The sequence below is a fragment of the Schistocerca cancellata genome, chromosome 4 (genome assembly GCF_023864275.1).
Source record: "Schistocerca cancellata isolate TAMUIC-IGC-003103 chromosome 4, iqSchCanc2.1, whole genome shotgun sequence".
NCBI classification, from domain to species: domain Eukaryota; kingdom Metazoa; phylum Arthropoda; class Insecta; order Orthoptera; family Acrididae; genus Schistocerca; species Schistocerca cancellata.
In genome coordinates, this window is record NC_064629.1 from 287,479,457 (window position 1) to 287,507,375 (window position 27,919).

Consider the following 27,919-nt stretch of genomic DNA (forward strand, 5'->3'; position numbering starts at 1 on the left):
ATATTGAGAAATAGGAAATGCATGCAAAATTTGGCAAATAAATTGATGCTATATTCTCCATCGTCAGTGGACATAAACAATATAAACAAACCTACAAGGCATATTGAAATTGTAAGCTGAACTGTACCTTGAATACAAATCTTTTGACTTCTGTAGAGAACTCTGGAACATTCTGGAACACTTTCAGTGTAACATCGTGAAAGTCGCATGTTACTGAAATTAATATTGTACCACAAATTGGGTACCTGACACTACACAAATGATTAAGATTACATAACTATACATATCCGGACAATTAGAAGTGAGCATATTACAAAGTCCCCACCATGTGCAACCAGAGCCTCAAAATGTTGTGATATGGGATCATAGGATCCCTGGCAATTCTCCCTTCTGTGATTGCCGGAGGATTGTGACAAGCGAGTTACCTGTCAGCTGTATCACAAATATGTTCAATGGGTGACGAGGGCGAAATTACAGATTGAGGAATTAGAGGTATCTTCTTTCCACGAAGAAGGCTCGCACATTACTCCCCACATGAAGCCTGACATTGTTCTGCTGAAATATAGTGCGTGAGAATGAGGTTCTATGTTCACATGTTGTGAACATAGAGAAACGAACAGTTCATTGTGGCCACTGAACCATGGTCCAGCGTAGCTAATTTCCATATCATTGTCAGAGGTGAAAGGTAGGTGTGTGTGTGTGTGTGTGTGTGTGTGTGTGTGTGTGTGTGTGTGTGTGTGTTTCAGAAAATTGTATATTTTATGAGTATAAGCAAATGGTGGTGTCATATTCAAACTTTCTGTTCCTCTTTGTTAACAAGAACATTTGTTAGACCTTTACTCGTATGACTAACAAATGGCAAATACGCTATATTCTCAGTTAAGATAAGGTGGTGGGTCCACATTGGTGTTAAATTTCATAAGTTTGAAATATGATATTCTGGAACAACACAGTTCAAGGAGAGTGCTGCTTTTGTAACACTTGATTTTGGCACAGTAGTGCACTTTTTCTTGTGCAGTGCATTTTCAAGTGGATTAAATGATGTGCAGGTGTTATAGCTCCTTAATCTCACTGAAACTGACAAATATCGATAATTCTGAAACATAGGTCACTTGGTACAGGTAATGCTGCTACATTTTTGTTTTGTACGCATTCTCGAGTATGGTTTCGACCATTCCCCAACTCAGTATTTCTACAGTAAAATAGTAATATGCACAAAGAGCTATAAAATATATTTCATTTGTTTCCCAGTCTCAAACTGGGCATACCTTGTTTTTTTCATATTTAATTTTCTGACATTCTGTTATATGGTGATTTATGATAAATAAATGTGAGAATACAATTATTACATGCAGGCATGTTAATACTGTTATGTAGAATTTGATTTTCCTGTCACAAAATGTGTTCTTTGTGTATCTCACACTGTTTATCTGTCATAGGTATCCGGCAAAAATCGTAGAATTTGACGATTCGGAGAATGAGGTTCTCATACACTTTGAGAATTGGTCGCAAAGGTATGATGAATGGATCCTCATTGACAGCCCAAGGCTTAGGCTGCTAGCAGAGGAGCCAGTTCAACCAGTGTAAGTTTATATGATGATATGTGTGAAGAGAAGTATAGATTCAGTTGTTGCTGGTGACAGATATACTTAGGAGGAAGCAATATATTGAATGATTCTTCTAAGAATGTAAACTCTTGGAATTTTCACAGTAAACTGCAGAGTGATGCAAAATGCCTCTCTTTTGGCTTCTGCCACTGGAGTTGGCTGAGCATCACAGTGATGCTTTCATGCTTGCTAGATGAAACTGTAATGAAGCACACTGCTCTTCTTTGGATTTTCTCTATCAGTCCTATTTGGTACAGATCCCAGACTGATGATCAGTATTCAATTAGAGGGCAAATGAGTATTTTGTAAGTGTAGATGGACTAAACTTTCTGAGAATGCTTCTGACAGGTGTGGTTCCTATGACATGTCTGACCACTGCGCTCATTGCATTGTGACTGCTGTTCATGCCGGATGCACTGACGAGCAGTTCCATCGAAGTGGCTGTGGCTTACAGCTGATAGTACATAAGAAAAAATGAGTTTCCAATTTGCTCACTATAAGAAATACTGTGTGTAAATTAAGCAAAGGTACATCAGCTCCTGGAGCTAGTTTTTCGGTAGAGATTTTCGTTTTCCTTTAACAAATTGAATTCCACTTCTTTCAGATTTGCGTGTTTTCTTCATCAAAAGTAATGTTCCATAGGGCAAATTCGATATTAGTGGAGATAGCAAAAACTACAATGAGAGGAATAACCCACCATCATCTCACCGCCGAAATTATTAGTAGCGTGCAGTGCATGGTACCACGTGGCCAATTGTCTCCATGTACAGGATACTGTTCTCTAATCCATTCCATCCCTGTCGAATCTACTCTGTGCAAGAACTAAGCTGTGATGATACTGATAGGTGGGTGCAATTCTCTGAATGGTCTGAAGAAAGCAACGCTCACCAGCGAAACCTTGAAGGTGACATTTTCTTCAGCAATGAAGCTAATTTCCATTTGAATGTGATAATGAATAGACATAATTCCGTCTGTCAAGCAAACAACAATCCACATCTCGCTGTTGAGGCATACACACAGTCTAATCCTAGGTTAAACGTTTGGTGTGGCATACATGGAGCTGTCCTCATTTGACCCATATTTTTTAACAGTATGTTCTCTACTGCATGCTACAAGACGAGGTCTTGAGGAAACATAGCTACACTGTTTTGACGATCTGCCCCTCAAATGGTGATGCAGGTGTTTCTTCCAGCAGGATGATGCACCTCCACACTATGAACAAAATGTCCACCGACTCCTGGATGTGAGGTTCTTCCTGGGCGTTGGATTGGTAGAAGGGGTCCAGTGCAATGGACCTCTAGGTCACCAGACGTGATGTGACTGCATTTTTTCCTTTGGGAGCGTAAGGAGGGCTATGCGTGAAGCATTCAGTGAATTTGAAAGTAAAATGCTAGGTACCGACTTGACAGAAAATCCTAGGAAGTTCTGGTCTTACGTTAAATCAGTAAGTGGCTCGAAACATCATGTCCAGACACTCCGGGATGATGATGGCATTGAAACAGAGGATGACAAGCGTAAAGCTGAAATACTAAACACCTTTTTCCAAAGCTGTTTCACAGAGGAAGACCGCACTGCAGTTCCTTCTCTAAATCCTCGCACCAACGAAAAAATGGCTGACATCGAAATAAGTGTCCAAGGAATAGAAAAGCAACTGGAATCACTCAACAGAGGAAAGTCCACTGGACCTGACGGGATACCAATTCGATTCTACACAGAGTACGCGAAAGAACTTGCCCCCCTTCTAACAGCCGTGTACCGCAAGTCTCTAGAGGAACAGAAGGTTCCAAATGATTGGAAAAGAGCACAGGTAGTCCCAGTCTTCAAGAAGGGTCGTCGAGCAGATGCGCAAAACTATAGACCTATATCTCTGACGTCGATCTGTTTTAGAATTTTAGAACATGTCTTTTGCTCGAATATCATGTCGTTTTTGGAAACTCAGAATCTACTATGTAGGAATCAACATGGATTCCGGAAACAGCGATCGTGTGAAACCCAACTCGCTTTATTTGTTCATGAGACCCAGAAAATATTAGATACGGGCTCCCAGGTAGATGCTATTTTTCTTGACTTCCGGAAGGCGTTCGATACAGTTCCGCACTGTCGCCTGATAAACAAAGTAAGAGCCTACGGAATATCAGACCAGCTGTGTGGCTGGATTGAAAAGTTTTTAGCAAACAGAACACAGCATGTTGTTATCAACGGAGAGACGTCTACAGATATTAAAGTAACCTCTGGCGTGCCACAGGGGAGTGTTATGGGACCATTGCTTTTCACAATATATATAAATGACCTAGTAGATAGTGTCGGAAGTTCCATGCGGCTTTTCGCGGATGATGCTGTAGTATACAGAGAAGTTGCAGCTTTAGAAAATTGTAGCGAAATGCAGGAAGATCTGCAGCGGATAGGCACTTGGTGCAGGGAGTGGCAACTGACCCTTAATATAGACAAATGTAATGTAATGCGAATACATAGAAAGAAGGATCCTTTATTGTATGATTATATGATAGCGGAACAAACACTGGTAGCAGTTACTTCTGTAAAATATCTGGGAGTATGCGTGCGGAACGATTTGAAGTGGAATGATCATATAAAATTAATTGTTGGTAAGGCAGGTACCAGGTTGAGATTTATTGGGAGAGTCCTTAGAAAATGTAGTCCATCAACAAAGGAGGTGGCTTACAAAACACTCGTTCGGCCTATACTTGAGTATTGCTCATCAGTGTGGGATCCGTACCAGATCGGGTTGACTGAGGAGATAGAGAAGATCCAAAGAAGAGTGGCGCGTTTCGTCACAGGGTTATTTGGTAACCGTGATAGCGTTACGGAGATGTGTAACAAACTCAAGTGGCAGACTCTGCAAGAGAGGCGCTCTGCATCGCGGTGTAACTTGCTCGCCAGGTTTCGAGAGGGTGCGTTTCTCGATGAAGTATCGAATATATTGCTTCCCCCTACTTATACCTCCCGAGGAGATCACGAATGTAAAATTAGAGAGATTAGAGTGCGCACAGAGGCTTTCAGACAGTCGTTCTTCCCGCGAACCATACGCGACTGGAACAGGAAAGGGAGATAATGACAGTGGCACGTAAAGTGCCCTCCGCCACACACCGTTGGGTGGCTTGCGGAGTATAAATGTAGATGTAGATCAAGTCTACAGTGTACACAAACACACCAGGAACATTAATTGACCTGTAGGAGAATATCACCAGAGCCTGTACAGAAATACCAACAGTGGCGTTGTGGTCAGTATCCAGCAGTGCCCGTTGCCATGTACAGATGTGTTGTGTGCAGGATGACAGTCAGTTTGAACACCTTCTGCAGTAGAGGTACATGCAAATAACTGACCAGGGTTGCCAGTTGCATAGTACTGTTAAGTTTCAGGACATCATTGACCAGTGATGTAACATTTTGCTTATATGATTAAAGCATGTCTATAGAACGTGTTTGTGTCTTTGTATATTTGTTACCTCCATTGATTACGACTTTGTCCAATGGGCCAAGACCATTGAATCACCAATGTTGACCTTGTACTAGGGGACATAGCTTTTCAATCACCATATACAGGGTATTTCAAAAAGAATATACATATTACAAAGTATTATTTTGTCCATACTATCGATTGCTGCATCTCGGATCAGCTATTGGCGAAATGAATACATAGTCCAGTTTATATTAATAGCCGCTAGACGTCAGCTGCCTTCCGGTTTGCTTGGTAACCATCATATGTATAAAATGGCTACTCCACAGCAGAAACTATTTTGTGTTCTTGAGTTTGCAAAGTGCAATCCCGTGATTACAGTGCAAAGACGATTCAGGTTGAGGTACCAAATTGATCTCCGAATGGGTGGAACATTCGCAGATGGTATCGACAGTTTCTAGATACATGATGTGTATGTAAAGAAGAGAGTCCTGGCCACCCTCGTGTTCCTGAAGAAAATGTTGCATGAATTCAGACTGCTTTCCTGAATGAAACTCTACCAAACCGTTGGACTGGTCGTCAAGGAGCTGGCGACTTAGCATGTCTCAGTTGGGCTCCTTGGTCACCGGATTTGACACCCTCGACTTCTTCCTGTGGGATTTCGTTAAAGACAACACTTATGTTCCACCACTCCCGCATAACCTGGAAGAGTTGAAGAACTGGATCTGTATTGCCATAAGATCAGTGACAAAGGACATGCTTGCCTGAGTATGGGAGGAAGTTGAGTGTCGATGTGATATTGTTTGTGTCGCTGATGGAGGGCATATTGAACGTCTGTAATCTGAACTTGAGAGGTTTGTAAATGTGTGTGTAAACTTTCATATTCGTATGTCTTAAAATTTAATAAATATTCGAAATATGTATATTCTTTTTGAAACACCCTGTATAATTCTTCTCCTTCTGTTCTGAGGCAACTAATTGGTACACAAAATTGATTTATTCTTATCTTATAATTTCACATCACATCTTAATGATGAAGTGTTTGGTTTCTAATATTGGTCATAGTTATTGTGATACTTGAGAATTAAGTAAACCTGTCATGTAACATTTGAAGGTTTTGCAGTGAAAAATGTGCTTTCTGTGTGCTAAATGTAGCTAACACATCAAAGTTGTTTTTAAAGCTGGATCAAAAGCCATATCTCATTACAGTTTGGAGAAAATAGAAGTTTAAGTACTTTATTTGGGGCCACTGGCACTGAGTGTGGTGCGTGATGTTCCATGCGCAAGTAGTCTGCAGCTCAGTGTTGTTCTTAGCTTCAGTCATGAGCAGTTTCTCAAAATGAATGAACACAGTTTAGTGTTGTACTTATTGCTAGAAGAAAATGATGAAGAATAATAGGGGCCATTTGAAGTATGACTTGGGATTCCAGGGGACCCATTATTTGTTCCAGCATGTGCCACAATCTGCAACTGGTTGCAGTGTGTTCCCTCATTGGCTGCTGGAACAGCCTCTTAAAATATGTCGAATAAGGTCTCCAGTCATACACTGAATGCATAATGTGATCCATCCCATCCCGTGCTGCCGTTTCCATAAGGGGCATTGTTATTCATTGTACATTTGAATAGATGATGATTGACAGACCCTACCATTTGCTTAGTCTCAGTTTTGATGAGAGTGAGTTCTTTGAATTTGTTAATTAATCTGATGGTTATAATACCCTAAGTTCTCCACTTAATTCATTGTTGGTTAAGATGATGGTTGTAATACCCTAAGTTCTCCCTGGACTCCACCCACACACATCCCCTTCCCTCGTACCAGGCCTGTAGACCTACCATTGACATGCTATCACAGTCAAATGGATGAGTAGTGATAGATCCTGTACTTCTTGTAGAGGAGACAGTTTCAGTTGAAGAGGGTAGTTGTTGAGGTCCCTTCGGTATCTCTGGTGGGTGACTCAACATTTCACCCAAAACACCCATTCGCAGCAGCTTCGAAATGCTTGACACCATTCAGATTTAATTTCAAGCCACTTATGAATACCAACTAACTCATCCCATGCCTGAGAACAGCATACACAGTGAGGCTTTATTCTGACTATTACGAAGTATATGTGAACACTAAACAAATGTGTTACTAATGAAAGAAACCATTGGATAAAATTCACAGATTCCGTGAGGAAACATAGAGAGAAAAACTTTTGTCAAGGTTGTGTTCACTGACAGACTTGTGTAATGATGTCAAAAACAGTGCTGATGCATGACAAAATGCCTAAAATATACACTGCTGTTTGAAGGGGAGGGGTAACTGTCTGGGACATATTATGACAGTTATTATATGTGCAAAACACAGTATTACACTACAGCAGCTGAATTACTGCACGAAGTTTACATCATGAACTTGAAATTTCAGGCACTGACTTAGAAGAAGCTGGTCGTTCAGTGGAAAAACGTGGAAATGTTGCACTAACCACTCAAGGAGAAAATATTTTCTGGGAGGATATTGCTACCAAAGTTAACAGAATATATAACTGTTAATCACAAATTACTATGAAATACGTTGTGCCCAGTGCTGATAAATATCTGAAAATTCTGCAAATATATCCTTATCAGCTGGATTACAGGAATATTGCATTGAAGGCATTAACTATTACTTGGGCATTGTGGTGGTTGAACATAACTACTTTGTATACCAGACTAACATACCACACTGACAACAGAAATTTTATTAAACATTTTATAAGGTAAACAAGCTAGAGGGACTTCAGAGTTTTTTAAGCAACCACAGTTGCATTTTCGGTAGAACAGTGAGGATATGGGTGCAAGAGAGCTGTGCGAATGCCCTTACTATGGCCCTGCACTTGAGCTAATGTTTCACCTGACAACTCACTGGGGCCTTAGAAAAGTGATACCATGTAGACTGATTGTCATCTAGGCACTTAAGGTAGCGTGTTCTCCTGTAACGTATGTGGAGCCAACTGATACTTCTATGTTTGTAAGTGGATAGTTGGGGGTCCTTATTACTCACATGTTGTCGCGTCCCAAGCGTGGGTATTGCAAGGGATTGAGCGACACGGTTCGTGGATGGGATTTTAGCCGGTTGACCGTAGTGAGAGGGAGACTTTGATCTGGCTAAGATGTAGAAATCCCTGGTTGTCACAAGGCTAGGAAGGCGGTGGAAATTAAAGTCGTGATAACTTTAACAAATTACGGTTTATTCCATATGAGTACAGCTCGCCCTATCTGACGGTGGTTGCACTCACAGGAAAGCCCAGTCTAACACAGAGACGGTGACTGACTCCACCGTTCCGACTGCCTACTAGAAGTTCTGCCAAGCTTCCTAACACCCTACGTTAGAGTCCCGCGGCTGCGCCCTGACGCACTCCAGCGACTATCTCCGGCTGCCTGCCTACAGCCCGTTCCCCAGCCCAAGTCGGCTGCCGCTATCACTCTCTAACTCAACCGCAAGACCAGACCCGACAAGACTACTTAGCTTAGCTTAGCTCCCCAGAGCGGCGTGCTCTCGGGTTTTGTTCGCGTTTCCCCTTCGACCCCGCCAGCGCTTGGCATGACGTAGCGTCGAAGGCAACTTGCCCTTATTTGGTCTCGTTAAAACATTGTTGTTGCTATTGTTCTTCAGAGGCTGAGTGGAGGGGCAGAGACGCCTCTCCCTATATGGTCACACACTGCGTCCTGAGCCCTTCATTAGCTCCTCATGACGTAGTGCTGACCCCACCAAGGGCCCTCTTTCTTTCTCTCTCCACTCCCAGACCTCTCTCTCTAGCCAGGAATGCTTTCTTGTTGATAGTCTTAATTGAATGCTTATCATGCACCCCTGCACAGGCCTTCGTTTGTATTTGCTGGCTGTTTACTTTCCTATCAATGCGCCCAGCTGCCCAGCCGTTCGAGTGCCGCCTCGGCAGGCCCCTCGGCCACGCCTGGCGTCCCAGCGCTACAATCTTAACTTCTCCCTACGTACTATTTTTAAGGTACTGCTTTTTAGACTTGGCTTGTTCCTGCGGTTACAACAATGTGCTCTTCAACTTGGTTTTTTCCCCCCTGGAATAATGCATGTGTTCATAGGACAAGGAAAAATAAAATAGCTGTTTGATGAACATTCTGGCAAACGAAGGACTACGTACCCAGGAGTATGCACAAGCTGTTTTAGCTCAAAAACCACCCATGATTGCGAAGGAACATTGGTCAGTTATCGATGGATCACGGTTTAGTATTTCTCCAGAGGGTCTTCTAGCCACTTGTTGAGCTGATGCCATGAAGAATTGCTGCACTTTGTTGAGTTAGATTGGAGTCAACATAAATTTGATACCTGTACCACAGTTTGGATCATATGAGTATTTTAGGTTACTGAACAGGCAGTCATTGTTTAGTTTAGTCTCAGTAAGCTTTCTCACTTTTTTAACATTGCTATATCATAGTAAGTGCATCAGCAATAGTCATGTACGATTTACATTTTTGTATATATAATGCAGTATTCATTTTCATGAAGTAAAAAAGATAACAGGTCATGAAATTTTATGTCAGTGATTTTATTTTCAGACAAACTAAACCAACGAAACCATTTAGAGTTGGTGAAAAGGTAATGGCAACATGGAGTGACAGCCGCAAGTACCCAGCAGAAATCAAAGCTATTGTATCAAAGGGTATTTTTGTATTTTATTTCTCTTCATTTATTTACTAGTGTACTAGTTTAGTTACAAAATTTGTAAGTATGGAATCTTTGTTGAGCACTATCCTTGTAGTTGCGAAGACTGATTTACAATGGCTTCAATAATTCTGTACACCTATTTAGAATGAGCATAGGTCAGATCACAATCTTGGCATTTTGACCTAGGTTTTCAAGGATTTCAGTAAATCTTTTCAGATGATATCAGAAATGCTGATATAATAGGTTGTGATGACTTCTTTCTCAGCCCCTCCCCCCTCACTCGTACCCCTCCCCCTTGATTTGACCACTCCCCCTCACTCCGACCCTTCCCCCTCACCCCTGCCCCTCACCCCTACCACTCCCCCTCCTTGGCTCCCTCCTTCCCTCCCTCCCCGCCCTCCCTCCCCCCTTCCCTCCCTCCCTGCCCTCCTGGCCTCCCCCTCCCCCCTCCTTCCCTCCCTCCCCTCCCTCCTGGCCTCCCTCTCCCTCCCCTCCTTCCTTGCCTCCCCCTCCCTCCCAGCCTCCCCCTCCCCTCCATCCTTGCCTCCCCCTCCCCCCTCCTTGCCTCACCCTCCCTCCCAGCCTCCCCCTCCCCTCCATCCTTGCCTCCCCCTCCCCCCTCCTTGCCTCCCCCTCCCCCCTCCTTGCCTCCGTCCTTCCCCTCCCCCTCCTTGCCTCCCCATCCCCCCTCCCCCTCCCCCCTCCCCTCCCCCCTCCTTGGATCCCACCCCTCCCTCCTCTCTCTCTCTCTCTCTCTCTCTCTCTCTCTCTCTCTCCCTCTCTCTCTCCCCCCCTCCCTCCCCCTCCTTCCCATCTTCCCACCTTCCTTGCCTCCCCCTCCCTCCTTTCCTCCTCCCTCCCTCCATCCTTCCTCCCTCCTTGCCTCCCCCTCCCTCCCTCCTTGCCTCCCTCCTTGCCTCCCCCTCCCTCCCTCCTTGCCTCCCCCTCCCTCCCTCCTTGCCTCCCCCTCCCTCCCTCCCTCCCTCCTTGCCTCCCCTCCCTCCCTCCTTGCCTCCCCCTCCCTCCCTCCCTCCCTCCCTCCATCCTTCCTTGCCTCCCCCACCCTCCTTCCCTCCTTCCTTGCCTCCCCCACCCTCCTTCCCTCCTTCCTTGCCTCCCCCACCCTCCTTCCCTCCTTCCTTGCCTCCCCCACCCTCCTTCCTTGCCTCCCCCTCCCTCCTTTCCTCCTCCTCCTTCCTCCTCCTCCCTCCCTCCCTCCCTCCCTCCCTCCATCCCTCCTTGCCTCCCACTCTCTCCCTCCTTGCCTCCCCCTCCCTCCCTCATTGCCTCCCCCTCCTTTCCTCCTTGCCTCCCCCTTCCTCCCTCCTTGCCTCCCCCTCCACCTCTCCTTGCCTCCCCCTCCATCACTCCTTGCCTCACCCTCCCTCCTTCTTTCCCTCTCTCCTTCCCCCCCCCCCCCCTCTCTCTCTCTCTCTCTCTCTCTCTCTCTCTCTCTCTCTCCCCCTCCCTCTCCCTCCCTCCCTATCTGTTCCCCACCTTTCCCCCCCCATCAGCCTGGACCATCAAAAGTCTGAGGTTATTTTAATCACACTGCTCTTGCTCACTCTTTTTCAATTTCTGCCTCTCCCCCTTTAGAATCTCTCTGCCCCTTTAGAATGTTTTTCCTGTCCATACTTTTCCCTTACCTCTTTCTCCTCCCTCCTTATCAAGCATGCTCCTTCATGTTAGCTCATTTCAGAGTTTGATATAATTATGCACGTGGGTAGTTCCAAAACTTGTTTGCTCTTGTGTAGTACTGTTTTTAGAAATCCAGGGTGGTATTTGGCAGTATATTAAGCAATAGCAGGCTGAAATTGTAAGTTGAAAATGTTTCTTTTGAACATTATCACTTTTCTTGACATCCCATTTAGCCTTTGCCTGTGCTTGATAGTGCATTATTAGTTTGATGACACTTTTTTCATACAGTATATCATTAAATAAAGCAATATTGAGTTTGTGTTGTGCTGTCTTGTTAGTAATATGAGAATTTGGTAAGTAGTACTGAAATATTGTGCGTGGCATTTAACCATTTGTAATATGAGTTATGCCAACTGTTTCATCACAGAAGTACTTGTTTAAACTTTCACGTTTACATATAATTTGTAAATTGTACGACTTAGTTTTGCTCTCTCATTGCATACTATGAAATTATTTGATGTTGGAAACGGTGTGAACTCCTTTGGTATAAGTTAGTAGTAGCATACTGATTAGTAAAAAGACATATACAAGCTTACTTTTTCTTGTAATTGAAAGGAGTGAACTTACATCACCTTTTTGTTATTTACAGGTGTATATAGAGTGCTGTTTTATGACGGCTTTGTAAAAGAAATAAAGGGACATCGAATAACTAAACTTGCGGAAACCAATTCTCAGGTAAAACTAAAAACATTTCAGAAACACAACTGTAATCTTAGTTTCCTGTACAAGAAATTTCAAATTACAATTTTTTCCCCCTCTCTGTTTATAGCAGTTACGTGTCAAACATCATGCACGTGCCAGTAATTCTAAAAGTAAGTCGGCACCACAGCGCTCAAATACTTCCCGGACAAATCTCGAACCAAAATACTCAAAAGAGGAGCGTCGTCTTCGGATGAGGAAGTTAAATATTGCCGAGCTTTTCCAAACAAATAGACGTCGAAGACGCAGAAAAGGAGGTAATTCTGATGACACTGATACCGACAGTGATGCCCAGATTCAATCTAGACAGAAAAGCAGTAAGCTCACTGTGTCTGATTCTGAAAACAGTGGTTTAGAGTATAACAGTAAGTCACCATGGGAGTCAAGATTACTTGATAATGATTCAGATACGTGTGATCGTGTGGAAACTGAACATAGAAGACAAAGGACATCCTCGAGCCCTTTTGGGGTCAGTGATATTGAAACAAGGTCTATGACGCGAAGGATGTCCTCTAGCTCCTTAGGGGAAAGTGACGTCGAAAACAGAGCCAGAACACGAAGAATGTCTTCGAGTCCCTTTCAACGTGGTAACACCAAAACAAAAATTAGAAGACAGAGGATGTCCTCGAGCCCTCTCGGCGCCAGTGATATTGAAACAAGGTCAATGACTCGAAGGATGTCCTTAAGCTCCTTCGGGGGAAGTGACATTGAAAATAAAATTACGACACGGAGCCCATTTGTGAGCAGCGATGACACGAGAACAACACAAAAGACATCCTCGTGCCACTTGGAGGGGAGTGATATTGAGGCTAGAACTGGAAGAGGAAGGACATCCACTAGCCAATTAGGTGGAAGTGACGACGAAACTAGAGTTAGGACACGAAGGGCATCTTTGAGCCCTTGTGGGGGCAGTGACAGGGAAACAAGGTCAATGACACGGAGGACATCCTTGAGCCCCTATGGGGTCAGCGACAGGGAAACTCGGTCTACGACACGAAGAACCTCCTCGAGCCCCTGTGTGGGCAGTGATGTAGAGACTATAATTAATACACAAAGGAAATCCTCAAGCCCTACTAGGAGTAGGAGACAGGCACGGACACGGACACGAAAATGGACAGCCTTGTCCCCTTTGGGTTACCGCGATGTGGAACCTAGAACTAGATCTAGGACACAAAGTCCCTTTGGTGATAGTGACATTGTACGTAGAGCTAGATCTGCAAGCCACATGGAATCTGAGACCTCAGAGTCTGATATTGATCTAATGAAGAACTACCGGAAGTGTGTGAGTGAAGGAGAGATTGACAGTGTGCAAAGTCAACCAGTACCTAAGCGTAGGCGCAGACGAAGAAAGCCGTGGGGGAAAATTCCGAGAAGGAAGGAAAGAGCTGAATCCTCTACAGACCTGAGTAGCTGCTCGGACCATTCTGCTGCTGAGTCAGAAATAGGTAAGTTCTTTAATTTGTTCTGGAGAGTATAACTGAGATTATGAAAGTTAGGAAATAGAATGTAGGTATGGATGTAACAAGACTATATTGGAAAACTAATAAAATTATATTTGAATATTGATAAATATGTTTCTTAGTTATTCAGTTCAGTTACCCGAGTTGAAATGAATGCAGGCTAGTGGTAAGTCCTTAAATTTGTGTATTTTCTACAGGACCAACATTACGGGTGAAAGATTGGGCTGGCACTACACAGTCTGTGGCCGAAAAGAATGTATCAGGTATGAACAATATCATAATGTAACATTTGTGTTTTAAATGTTGATCATTGTAGATATTTGGCCAAATTAATCTTCGGAGGTCTTGTTAGGGAATTCCATTTTAGTACTTTGAAGTTTAATTTTGAATTTTATGAAAAGAATGAAAAATGATGTTTGCTAGATTCTTCATCCTTTAGTGTACAATAATTATATTACTGCCAGTTCTAACATCAATTCTTCCATCTGTGTGTGAATGATGGCGGGGCAGGACAGACTATAAAACGAGCTCAGTTGTAAACACCACTGTAATTTTTGATGTTACATTCCACTCAGAGCACTCTGCAAGTTAACAAACATGTTGGAATACTACAGAATTTATTAGGGATATGTAGGAAACAATGATAAAATTCTTTAAATAATTCGTAAACAATGGCATTTTGACATCGCCATTTATTTTTCTGCCTGTATCTTAAGTTATTCTTAAATGTGTTTAATTGGTCCATCATGTAGCTGTAATGTAAAACTTAGTCTTTGATGGAATTATGCTCTGTTAGTATTGTGATACTGTGTGGTGTTGATGTTTTTGATGAACTTCCCTTGAAGGAACCATTGTGAGCCTTTGATTCTTCTTAAGCTTAAAGTTGAAAGTCTGTGTCATTATTTCTGAATTGGCAGATTTTTAATATTGCTATTTCTAAACTGTGTGTACAGAACAGCAAAATATTTTTTATGTACCAAATAAGGTGATGGGGTGCTTAAGATACTGGTGTTTCTTTCAGGAGGAGAGGGTTCAAATTCTCCTGTAGTAATCCAGAGTAGTTTCCAAGCTCCCTTAGATAAGTAAGGGCAAATACTGGTATAATTCCCTTGAAGATAGTATGATGGGTTCTTGTCCCAGCCTTCTTGAATCCAAGATTGTGCTCCTCCACTGTATAGACCTTATAGTCTGTGAAATGTGAACCTCTAGTCTTCTTTCCCCCCATTTGGCAAACAAAATTGTATTGATTTATTTCCAGCAAACACTTGATCATTAGGGCTACAGTGTGGGTAGTAATTTCATTATTCCTTTTACATTTGTACTGTGCAAGTGTGCGACATGTGTGGCGCGCATATGCCACTAATCACTCTTTCATTTCAGACATGAAGTGCTCTGTTTGTGTCGCATCGACACTTAGTAGTTTGTGCACAAAATCAGATGGGATTTTAAAAAAATAGTCCTAACATTTTTGAGAATCTGTTCAATGATGGCCAAAATTAAGGATGAAAAAATGTGGCATCCACGTTTCCCAATGATCTCCTGTACTTAAACAGTTCTGTAATATACACAAATTATTTTGATATATTTGTGTTATCAGCTACTTCATATATGTTTAAGTGCTGACCTTTCAGTACCATTTTGTGAACTTCATCAGTGTGTTCATCTGTGGTTGTAGTTTTGGGATAATCTGCATGAGAAGTATGGCATATTTGCTTTCAGGTACACGTTTCTTGCTAACTGTTAAAACTGAAGGTGCAGATGACCACTTCATTGTATGATTTGGCTTTTATTTTTGTACCAACATAAACAAACAAAGTTTCGTGGAGGTTAGCATCATCTCTGCATGAATAAAAGAATTCTTCCTCGTTCCAATAAAGCTGCGGCAACACACAATTATATTGTGCTTATTAAAACTGCAGAACATAGGACTATGCAAATGAAGCATGAAACATAATTGACATGCAAACTGTGCATTAGAAGTGATGCACTGCATTATTTTCTTGTTTTTATTTATCTCCCTCCCCCTCCAATAGGATAAAAGTGGGATGTATCTGACTATAGAGGCAAGGCTGTTGTATATCCCAAACTAATGTTGTATTTTCAGTGCCAGAAGTTTGGGCAGACAGTGTGGGGTACAAATATGAAACTGCGTTCAGAAATGTGGTTTGACAGTGGAGAGAGAGAGAGAGATGCATTTCCTCTACTGTCTATGTTAACTGCTTTGTAGTCACCCAATATGGATTAGGGAATTTGTTCCTGTCTTACATGAAAAACATTGAACAACTAAAAGTGACAAAGAGCATATGTTCTGAGTATAAGAAGATGTTAAAAGACTCCAACCCTGTTAATTTATTAAAGTTTTGCTGTTCCAGTCAAGAGAAATATAGTAAAACAAAGAAAGGAAGTAAAGAAAAATGCTCTTTCATGAAAGTGCAGCTGCATAAGTACGGTCATCAGATGGCGAGTTGATAACTTTATAAGCAGTTCAAATAGATATATTTTAAGAAGCAGTAGTTTCAAAAAATAAGTTACACATTATTGTAGAGTCCAAGCAACTTTTATTGAATGCTACAGTACACTTCAAAGTGACACAGATACATGATACCAATTTTCAGCATGTCACAAAGTCTCTGTATAAAATGGTGAGAATTTTCCACCAGTCATTCTGTTTTTCAGTGATACAAATCTGCTCCTTGGTCATGGAGCCATTCAAGAACCTCTGTGCGGTAGCAAATGTGCAATTGGTGCGAAACAGTTCCTCTATTTCCTGAACATTGTCATTTGTGGTTGATGTCATTGGCTTTCCTTCCCAATTAGCATTACCCATTTCTGTGCAGCCTTGGTCAAATAGTTGGCACCATTTCACTAAGGCTGTATGTGACATAGCATTTGGCCCATATACTGCCAGAATTTCACACAGTTTAGACATTTTGCCCACGAGAATCTAACTGTCCTGTGTACTTCAACTTTGGAGTACATTTCAGGTTGCTAGGCCACTTCACTCCCACATTGTGATGCACCCATTATCCATTCTGCAGCAGAGCGTGTCTGCAGGAAACCCAGAACATGTACTCTCTTTGGACAATCCACCACTCTCTTGTTGTTCAGTGGTCTCAGCATGGGATGGCATGTGTAACCTCCTTTTTGAATTCTTGGAAAAGTGAATGAATGAAATACCACTGTGTCATAGCATAAATGAAGAGTACCAGTAACATAAAACTGTGAAGAAATATTAAGAAAGCTGAGTCAAAACGAATAGACAGTTATGGCATTAGGTGATAATGACACTCAACACGATGAACTACACAGATATACATTCATATGCTCAGGGATAGAATTGTTGAGTGTGCTGTACTGTTACAGTAGCTGTGTCTTCTGACTGTTAGGGGTATTGTATCGTATTTTGTTGTATTTTGTTGGTCCTCTACTCCACAAAAACAGCTTATGCATAAGACTTTAGACAAGCTAATTTATGTGCATACAGGTGAAAGTGATTTCTATGCATACATATTTAAAATAACAAATAATACACTTTCTACATACAGCTTATGCATAAGACTTTGGACAAGCTAATTTACGTGCATACAGGTGAAAGTAGTTTCTATGCATACATATTTAAAATTACAAATAATACACTTTGTACATATAAATATTCCTAAGTGGAGTAAAAGCAGTGATACTGTAAATATGACATTACACAGATTTTCCAAAGATTTTGACCTCAGTATTTGCTTTGATGTTTTTAGGACCTTTGTTATAAAGTGGAAAGTACTGTTTTGGCATGGGAATGTATTAAGTTGGGTCATATGTAACTTCTTGTTTTGTCTAGTAAAATGATCAATAATATCACAATTTTTTGCAGTCTACTGTTTTACCTATTATCTTTATTTTTAAAGACTATAAAGGTTTCCATATTGTAGGTTTATGACAAAGGAGGAATACCAGAGATCTTAAACAGAGCTTTATATGAGTCTCTAGCTTCTGCATCCAAACATGACTCTCAACGGCTCTTTTTTGCAGTTAGAATGTACTGTTAGCTGCTTTAGGGTTTCCCCAAAATGTGGCTCCCAAGTTTAAGGTGTGAATGAAAATAGGCATTATATGCACTCTTTACTGTTTTCTTTCTAAAGTTCATAAGTTGTTTTGGAACTGTTTTTACTGATAACTGTAATTTGTCTGCAAATATGATCTTCTATGAGCATCCAGGTTTAAGCTTAGATTGTTAATGTACAAAAGGATCAGAAGGGGTCCGAATATGGGTCTTTGGCATGCATCTTATTTAATTAGTGTTCAGAAACAGTTTTAAGGTTGACACTAGTTTGCAGATGTTCATTGCTTGCTGATGATTACTCAGGCAGGATCTGATCCAACAGTTGGACAGACCTCAAATGCCATACGTTTCAAGCTTTGAAAGCATCATCTTATGATGCACCATGTGAAAAGCTGTTTTTAGATCAATAAGTACTCCTGTTGATTCCTGTCTCTGGTCTGTCAGGCTTAATATGCAATTTATGCATTCATAAATGCAGTTATTGTTGACCTCTTGTTTCTGAATCTGTTTTGTTCATTACATAGGATTTTCATTAAATTCTGTAAGTTCGTCAGAAGTAACTTTTTCTAATATTTTTGGAATGCAGGAGAAAATTGTGATGGGCATGTATTATATACATTATTCTTTCTACCCTTTTCTATGTATTGGAATTACCTTACATGATTTCAATACATACATGCTTAAAGTGAACAGTCCTGTAAGTGTGTAATTAGTTCAACTAGATTCAGAGCACTCTTCTTTTTGATTGTTGCAGGGACACCAACAATACCTGCAAAGTTAGAGATTTTTAGTTCTTTTATTGCTTTTGCAGCATCATTGTGTATGGCAGTGTTGATGTACATTGACCGATTACATGCACTTATTTTATATTTGTTGTATTGCACTTATTTTATATTTGTTGCAGTGGGTATTCTTATTTAGCTTTCATGTTGTCATATCTGTAACACTCAATAATAGCTTGTTAAATGTATTGGCTACTTCTAAACAGTTTTATAGTTTTTATTTTCTTGTGATAGTGTTAAATTTTTACTTGATGTTGTGTTTTTATTAGTTTCATTTTTTATAACACTCCACACGGCCTTCGCTTTGTTTGTTGATTAATAAATGTATTTATGGCATTATTTTTACTAAACTTAGTACTATTCTTAGAGTTCTGGAATATTTTTTATTATATATGTGTAATTCAGGTGAGCAATTACTCAGATTACACATTTTATGTAGTAGTCCCTTTTCCTGGCATGAAATTCTTATCCCCCTTGTGATCCAATTGTTTGTTCTAGAATTTCCCTTGTGGTTACAGTTTTCTGTGGGAATGTGGTTTCAAAGTGATGGGTTAATGTATCAATGAAGGTGTTACATTTTTCTTTTAGAACATTAATTTTATAAACTGATGACAATTTTTCTTCATTTAGTAAGCTGCTAAAGTAGCATTTAAGTGTGGTTTTCAAAGACATGTTGTTCCCAATATTGCCTTTTACTTTGAAGTTTAATGTTTGAGCTAAATGGTCAAATAAAGTCTGCATTGGAAATATCTATTGAAGTGCTGTATAAACTGATCTTCACTAGATAATGATCTAAAGCTGTTTTCCAAGTGTGTGTTACTCAGGTAGCAGCATTTACTTCAGCATTTAAATTGTAGGATTTAGCAAGGTTCAAAAGGGCCTCTGTGTTTCTAATTTTGTAAGAAAATCAATGTTGAAGTTTCCACAAATTATTGAATCACATTCAATTTTATTTACTTTTTTTTTAAGAAATGATTCCATTTTATTTCAGAAAAGTTCAAAATTTCTTTATGGTGATCGGTAAACTGCCACAATATCCAAATTGAACTTATTAATTTTTATAGCAGCAATGTAAATCTCTACCCCACCATGCTTTGCTATTAATTCTGCAGTAGTAGGAAGATTTCATCCCCCCCCCCCCCCCCCCCCAACTTAATTCAGTGCTTGGAAATGCATACTACTGAGATATCAGTGATACTGTTGAGGTACATTGTGGTCGTTCTCCAATATTGACCTCCTGTTTTGCTGCTGTGCCATTGCAGACTCTGCAGTGGCAGTTAGTGATCATCTTAAGCAATAAGTTTCCTATCTGCACTCACCTATTGGATAGGACAGTTGCTAAAAGGCAGCATCCATAAGGGTCACCCAGCAGATCAAACTGGATTCTCCACAACCAACTGATTGTAATTCAGTATTGAATGTTCTAGGTCGAGTGGATAAGATTAGAAGTGTGATCCTCCAACCAACAGTTGATTTATTCCAAATTGGCTTAAGAATGCAGCAGTCTTGTGGTGGTACAATGGGTAATATTCTACACTTACGACCAGTATTATGTTTTGCAACAGTGCAGACACTATCTTGCATTGAACCTCAAGGCCTTTTGTGGTTGTAAATTCAGAGGTTTTAATAACAATCAGGGAGAACAAGAAAAGGTCATGGCAAGTTGTTGTGGATTTGTTAAATGATTCCACTAGCTCTGCACAGAAATGTAAAGCTATTAGAAGTGTTATTGGGAATTATGGCAGCTTGCCAGTAAATGTTGTATTGAAACAGGAGTGTCTGCAAACAACACCCACTGAAATTACTCCAACTATGGTAAAACACTTCATTTTTATCACTCTCGCCAGAAACCTACATCATGTTACCTGTTGTCATCAAACATTAACCATAGCAACAGCAATGGGATAGGGGTTGTACTTTATGCCCACTTTTTGCAAGTAATGTAATCTAGTCATGTATGTCAAATTTTAAAATTTTGAATAAGTAATAGATTTTAATAAGTTATTCTACTTGACTGTGTAATTGTTTTCAGTTAAACTTAATCAAAAAACTTAAGTCTAATTTAGGTGGTTATAAAGTCACACTCCTGCAGTATTAGATGCCACTTTTCACAGCGAATGTCATATTCAATATTTTCAGGTTCTTTCTGGACTCTGTGTAAACATCGGTAGCTCTTTAATAAGTGTTTTATTAACAACAGTCAACAACAATTAGCAAAATTTGTATTTTTGCTTTTTCTTTTTTGTGGTGGTAATAAAGTATCCGCCCACCCCACAACTGTTGGTAGTATACATTATTGAAATTTCATAGGCATTATTAGGGTTAATGATGAGGCAAGTTGAGAACACAAGTTATAGCAATGGTGAGGAGTAGAGTTTCTCCTCAATGTGGAAGCTGGTGTTAACATTGTCTGGTGCATGAGAGGCTGCACCATGAAATGACACCATCCATGTTATGATAATTAATAAATTAGGCAAAAGAAATCCTTTTATCTGTTTGTATCAAATCTGGCTGAAAGGGACTATCATGACTTGCAGGGATGGGGAATTAAAGTTATCACCTCTCCTTCTCATAAATATCCATTTACCGTCGGAATCATCATTATTGTTTTCAGTGGCAGTGAAGAAAGTGAAAAATTCCATCATAGTCTACATAATATACAGAGTGTCCCAAGAAGAATATTGAGTATTCATAGATATGACTGGAATGATCCCTCAAAGAAAAAAAGTCGAGTAAACGTGGGCTGTAAAACACAAATGCATACCTTAAGAACTTTGATACTGTGGAATAGATCACTTATATTGCAAGCTCTTTGCTTTCCATATGAAACAAAACAAGAAAAAGTTTTCCAGTTTGCTCATTGTGCGGTCATCTTCAGTATTATGACACATAAAGAACCAGGTACACTAAGGTAGCATGCATGCCTTATTAGACATATAGTCATATAAGTTTTAAATGTGAGTCAGTGATAAAATACATATCAGTAAATGTAAGTTAAAACCACTACACACACACACACACACACACACACACACACTGTCCCTGTCCCAACTGAACTATTCATGTCAAAGGTTGAGTTCACATAGAGACTGCTGTTTACTGTTACAACACAGCTGGCTCCAGTGTACGTCATACCAATCTACAGTGCCCTCTGTACACGTGTGATGTTTTGACAAAATGTATTAACTTTTTTACAGTTCATATGTTTTATAATTGTAAGTATCATTTCCTACTTTTAGGACTTATTCACATAAAATAGATAAGGTAGTTGTAGTTAAAAACAGTGACTGGTGTTTTTCAGTTATGTATACATGGTGGTAGTTGTGGAAACTAACCAGTGACATTGGTTATTGCTGCACACTTTGCAATTGATTGTTTTATAGTTATACAAACATGATAGTAAGTAAGTTAACCAGTGGCATGGGTTATTGCTGCACACCTATAACGGAACATAGGTTAAGTAATACAAAACATCTTGTTCAAAAGACCTAAGTTGGTAAAATTTTATTAAAACAGTGTTACATTCTAAGCATGGTTGAAGCAACTGGAACAGACAAGAATGGTGTTAAAAGTTATCATACCAGCACTGATATGTCAGAAGGACCTGAAATCTTTCTGCTCTATAATATCCTCTGTCCTGGGTTTCACATAAAATACATTATAAGTTACACAGTTCAATGTTAAAACCAATAAACTTTCAACTACATAAGATAATAATGTGGGAAATACATTATATTTGTCCCCAGAAACATATGTACGCATATGTGACTCCAAACGATAGTAATCATAAATAGGTTCTAATTGTCGGACCAGTGTGTGTGTGTGTGTGTGTGTGTGTGTGTGTGTGTGTGTGTGTGAATCAGTCCACAAAAATTTTTTTATTTATTTAGATCTCTTGAACAAGATGTTTTGTATTTTGCAAAATATGTTCAGTTGTGAAGTGTGCGGCAATAACCAGTGCCACTGGTTAGTTCACACTATCACCACCACGTATGTATAACAGTAAAACATTAATTTCTGTTTTTAATTATAACCACCTTATTTGTTTTATGTGCAAAAATTTTAAAAGTAAAAATTAATAAATACAGTGATAAAAGATATGAATTGCAAAAAAAAGTTAATACATTTTGTCAACCCATCACACATGTAAGAGGGCACTGTAGATTGGTATGAAGTACACTGAAAGCCAGCTGTGTTGTATCTGTAAACACTGGCTTCAGTGAGAATTCAGTCTTCGACATGAATTTTTATCACTGACTCACATTTAAACTTGCACAACTGTACATATAATAAATAATGTAGGAAAGTACTTGTAGAATGTAAATACTTCTGTATTAAAGGAGACCACTCATTGAAAAGCAGAAGCATTGAGTTGTCAATAGGCACAGATAAATGAAAGCTTTCTGAGTTTTCCTTTGATGAGCTACAGAAAAAAACTACACCAAACACACACACACACACACACACACACACACACACACACACACTTTTGCCCCTGATGCTAGACCAACAGTGCCAATGCTGTTTTTCGGTAGGTGGGGCGATTGTGTCAGGTAGTGGGAGAGGGGGGCAGGGAGAGGGACTGGGGGTGATTGGCTAGAAGCTTGGAGGGAAGCAGCCGGTTTGCTGACTAGGGATGTGGGAGAGGAGGAGTGGTAGGTATATAGGCTGACATGATTTTAAGGCTGGTGAGAAGCAGCACATACGCAATTCAACATAGGTATGTGAACTGGGATGGAGTGACTGGCCAGAGGAAGGGGAAACTGTTGGGTGGAGCATGCGGGGCCAGTGGGTTACCCGAGATTGATGCCAGGATGATTATGGGAGCAGAGGATGCATTGTAAGGATAACTTCCATCTGCGTAGTTCAAAGAAGCTAGCGGCGTAGGGAAGGGATCCAGGTGGTTCAGGTTTTGAAGCAGCCATTGAAATTGAGTGTTTTGTGCTCAGCTGCAAGTAATACATACAATAAGGCATGCATGTTACCTTATTATAACTGGTTCTCTACACATGTTTTAGTAATGAAGATGGCCATAACTTCACTGAAATTTGGATTTGCAATAAACATTATTTGCAACTGATTGTTGTGTCCTTTGCACTTGATACTTCTTCTTCTTCTCCTTTTCTTTACCTGTGTCTTTGTCTCGTATTGACACAGGTTCGGCATTGTTAGAAACAGATTTGGCACAGTTTGTTTAAGGTGTGGCAGGATGCTCACTCTGTTTACACTACCTTCCTGCACACCCCTCTCCAGTGTCAGAATGTGTGTACCCCAACTGTATGCATTTAATGTTAGACATGTAAAAGTGAACAAAAGCTTTTAAATGAGTGCAAATCGCGAAACTGAGGCAGGACTTGGGTTCCAGCTCAATATTCACCTAGTGGAATGTGTGCAACTGGTTAGAAACAATATCAAGGCTGACCGGCACATCGAATTTCGTTGTTAATGTGCCAGGTGGGTTCAATCCAGGGCCAGCACACCTCCCCATCCCAGAAGCAGCACTGTAATGTAATATACCTTAGCTACTCAAGTTGTGTATGTCTGCCTGCTATCATATGGTTCTTCCTTTCACACAATTTTTCAGGTATGCAATAGGTGTTACTGTGTCATACAGATATGTGCGAGAGAATAGTATTACTGTGGTAAGGGTACTTAAGTAAGGTGCAACAATTAATGTTATATTGTCCACTGTTCAGTCCCACATCAAATGCATATTATTTTGTGTAACTTAACTATATTTTGCTCTCCTTCCAGCTATGCAAAGACTAAGCATCACTTACAGGTGATTATAAAGCAGCTGGAGTAATGGGTGGATGCTGAAAGTTTTAAATTTTCATCAAAGAAATGTGTGAAAATTTTAATTGTGCATATCACCTTTTTAACTATCACGGGCTTCAAGTGAGGCTGAATGTTAGAGATTTAAAAGTTCAATGAGGTTCTTGGAATCTCAGCTTTTTTTTGTGTGAGCCTGATTTGACTATCAATGGACAGTTCATGGCTCAGCTAGTCCATTGTACCTTGAAACTAGTGACATTGTTCCCAATAGGGGATTGTGGTGGCCACAGGCTGGCAAGACACTGCTCATTGTCAGGTGACAAGCCCTCATGAAAGTTTATCATTAACCACGCAGTCACCAATATTTAGAGCCATTCTTAACTATCCACTAGACCAAAACTACAAAAATCAAGCATGAGCAATGAGTTCATATGGAATTCAGCTAAGTGAAAAGTAGTGACACTAAATGCAGACCATCTTCTTCACTGACAGTTGTGTCCTTCCCCATCGTGGTTGATCAGAAAACCCAGAATTATTTGATATTAATGGGAGCTGAAATGAACTTTATACTAGACTGCATTTTGATGCCAAAATATTTGTAAAATTTTACTGGAGCCCAACAGTTACAGTGTCGATTACAATGAAGCATCTAAGCAGAGTGACTTAAGTAATTGTGTTGTATTTCCTGAATGTGTTCTCAAGTTAAGTTTACATCTGGAATTAAAAATGTTTGATGTAGCATTACAGTATGTGTTACCTTTAAGGCACTGGTGTAGACAAGATGTAATCATTCTGTCAAAGTCCTCATTTGTCCTGACTCACGGGGTGGACTTAGAGATATTAAGCATATGTACCCAGCAGATGAAAAAGAGCACACCATCTCTTCATTCAGAGGTAAGATAGTGGTATCCTGCTGGGTACCAGGACACTAAACCTATTAGAGATGCCTGCATTTGTGATATTGTGGCACAATGTGCTGTCATGTTGTTGAGTGTGACTACAATGCATCCCTGCAGGAAAGAATGGGTTTGGTTAAGGGTTAACAAACTACTGTTATTATGACCTAGCTGTGGTGTTGGGAAGTGAATATGTCTGCTGTGCAGCACCACATGGATTTCAAAGTCCCATCACATGACACACACTGAGAACTCACATAAATATGACATTTTAGTATCATATAATTAGTTATGTTGGACATTATGGCATTTTTGGGCTGAATGTAGATTGAAAACCTTTCTAAGAAGCATCATATTCAGCATATTGTGTTAAAGCTGAATGCCACTGTCTCCACTAAAAGCAAAATCTCTGCAGTTGGTTGCTATGTCCACAGTGCTGTGCCATGAATGATGATATAGCATTCATTTTAATGATAAAATGAAAGGTTTGATGCATATATTGGTGGTTTTGAACATTCAGTATTTGTAGATAGCTTTTCATTTCCATTCTCAATATCAGCCATTGCAGTGTTTAATTAAACTTACAGAATGTGGTTTGTTGTCCTGACATCTAAACTTTTGGATCTCTCCCCACTATATTTTAGAAAGTAGTCTTTACCCTCATGGCTGTGCCACTACCTCACCTCGTGGCATATGCCTAATAGTATCTTCACACCACACCCACTTGTATGCTGATGGTCATTGCTGCAGCTAAACTCAGCTCTGTTGGCAGTCTGCTAATATTTGGGGGGCTGTTTGCTTCATTTATTAACACTCTTTTATGTCTTACGATATCACATTTTTGGCAACCCTTTGCCTTCACAAAGGGTGTTCGTGATGATGCAGTTCTTTAATTGTATGGACTATTTGTAAAGTAACTACAGCATTCACTTAGGGAACACTAGAAAAAGGGAGTTTGCACTTAAATGACACTTTCATAACATCCATAGCTCGTGGTCTAGTGGCTTGGGTTCAATTCCCGGCTGGGTTGGGAATTTTCTCTGCTCTGGGACTAGATGTTTGTGTTGTCCTCATCATTTCAACACCACCACCACCACCACCACCACCATCATCATCGCCCCCCGCGGGTTCGCGGGTAATAATAGGCCCGTGGTATTCCTGCCTGTCGTAAGAGGCGACTAAAAGGAGTCTCAACTGTTTCGGCCTTTAATGTGATGGTCCCCTAAGGGGTTTGACCACTCCGTTTCTAAATTTTTCCGTTAGTGCGTCCCATTTGGGGAAGGACACCTTATGTGGTGCATCTAAAAATCCATCTTGCTCTAAGATCTGGCACACCTGATTTTTCATGGAGTTGGACTTACATCGAGCTTCCGGCCACATCCACTGCAGTGTTTTCCGGGTGGCATACATTCCCTCCAATGTGCGCTTCCATCTTTGCCCTCATGATGTACATGGATATTTCGACACCCGACATCCAGCACAGTAGCCAGTCCGTTGTGGTGGGATCGTCATGTACCCTCTTGGTGGTAGCCCCCTGACTACACAGGGATCGCACTGCTGATGCCTGAGCTGCTACCTCCCCACGCATGCCGAGGAGTAGATGCCTATCCCTCTGGGGCATCGGGACTCCCGGCAGGTGGTCTTTGCTGCGGCTGGGTGGTGCCCGTGGGGAGAGCCCCTGGTCGGAGTGGGTGGCATCAGGGCAGATGACCCGCAATGAAGCGTGGTACATCATCTCTCGCTGGTGGGCCTCCACCAACAGTCTCCAAGCGATCGAGGTCTAACCTCAACGGGAAGAAATTTGATCAGAGATCGTTTCCCTCCCTGGCCGCTCCATGGGAGGAACGTCTGGCTAAAGAAGGCAGTGGAGAATATTCATCCCGGTACCTCGTGTGTACGCGGGTTGATGGGGAATCGTTTATGTCGACCAAGCCCCAGTTTTTTGTGGAGCATTTAGAGGACAAGTTCGGGGAGGTGGAGGGCTTGTCCAAAATGCGCTCTGGTTCTGTGCTCATCAAAACGGCATCCTCTGCCCAGTAACGGATGTTGCTCAATTGTGACAAGTTGGGGGATGTTTCAGTTAGCATCACGCCGCATAAGACTCTCAACATGGTCCAGGGTATTATATTCCACAGGGATCTTCTTCTGCAGTCCGACGATGAATTACGCGCCAACCTCGAACGACGAGGTGTTCACTACGTCCGGCGCGTCCATCGGGGTCCGAGGGATAATCAGGTAGCCACCGGTACCTTCATCTTGGCCTTCGAGGGTGATGTCTTACCCGAAAAGGTTAAGGTGATGGTTTACCGTTGTGATGTGAAGCCATATATCCCTCCTCCGACGCGGTGTTTTAAATGCTGGAAGTTCGGGCACATGTCATCTCGCTGTACTTCCGGCATCACCTGTCGAGATTGTGGCCGTCCTTCCCATCCCGATACTCCATGTGCCCCGCCTCCTATCTGTGTTAACTGCGGAGAACACAATTCCCTCTGCTCACCGAACTGTAGGATCTTCCAGAAAGAAAGGAAGATAATGGAATATAAGACTGGACCACCTGACCTACACTGAAGCAAGGCGGAAATATGAGCGACTACATCCTGTGCCCATGACATCCACCTATGCCGCTGCTGCGACACCGGTACGATACTCTCCCGTGTCGTCACATACTGTTGCCTCTCAGCTATGTCAGCATGAACCAGCCCCCTTGGTTGTTGGGGGCACTTCCCCCTCTGTTGCTCCTGCTCCACCTACTTCAGGAGCAACACCACCCAAACCATCGGGGACATTCGTTCCCCCTTCCCAGCCAAAGAAGCGTGAGACTTCTTCGGCTACTCTAGCCAGGAAGGGGTCCCTTGGGGCCCTCCCATCCCCGG

General features: G+C 41.3%; 1 protein-coding gene across 1 annotated transcript in view; it reads left to right on the forward strand.

Moving 5' to 3' along the window:
* Nucleotides 1–27,919, forward strand: part of LOC126183451 (uncharacterized) — a 283,765-nt gene that overhangs the window by 43,731 nt on the left and 212,115 nt on the right. The window contains exons 3-7 of the mRNA XM_049925445.1: nucleotides 1,440–1,583; nucleotides 9,577–9,680; nucleotides 11,973–12,058; nucleotides 12,153–13,527; nucleotides 13,740–13,805. Coding sequence (XP_049781402.1) covers nucleotides 1,440–1,583; nucleotides 9,577–9,680; nucleotides 11,973–12,058; nucleotides 12,153–13,527; nucleotides 13,740–13,805 — 1,775 coding nt within the window. The remainder of the gene's footprint in view (nucleotides 1–1,439; nucleotides 1,584–9,576; nucleotides 9,681–11,972; nucleotides 12,059–12,152; nucleotides 13,528–13,739; nucleotides 13,806–27,919) is intronic.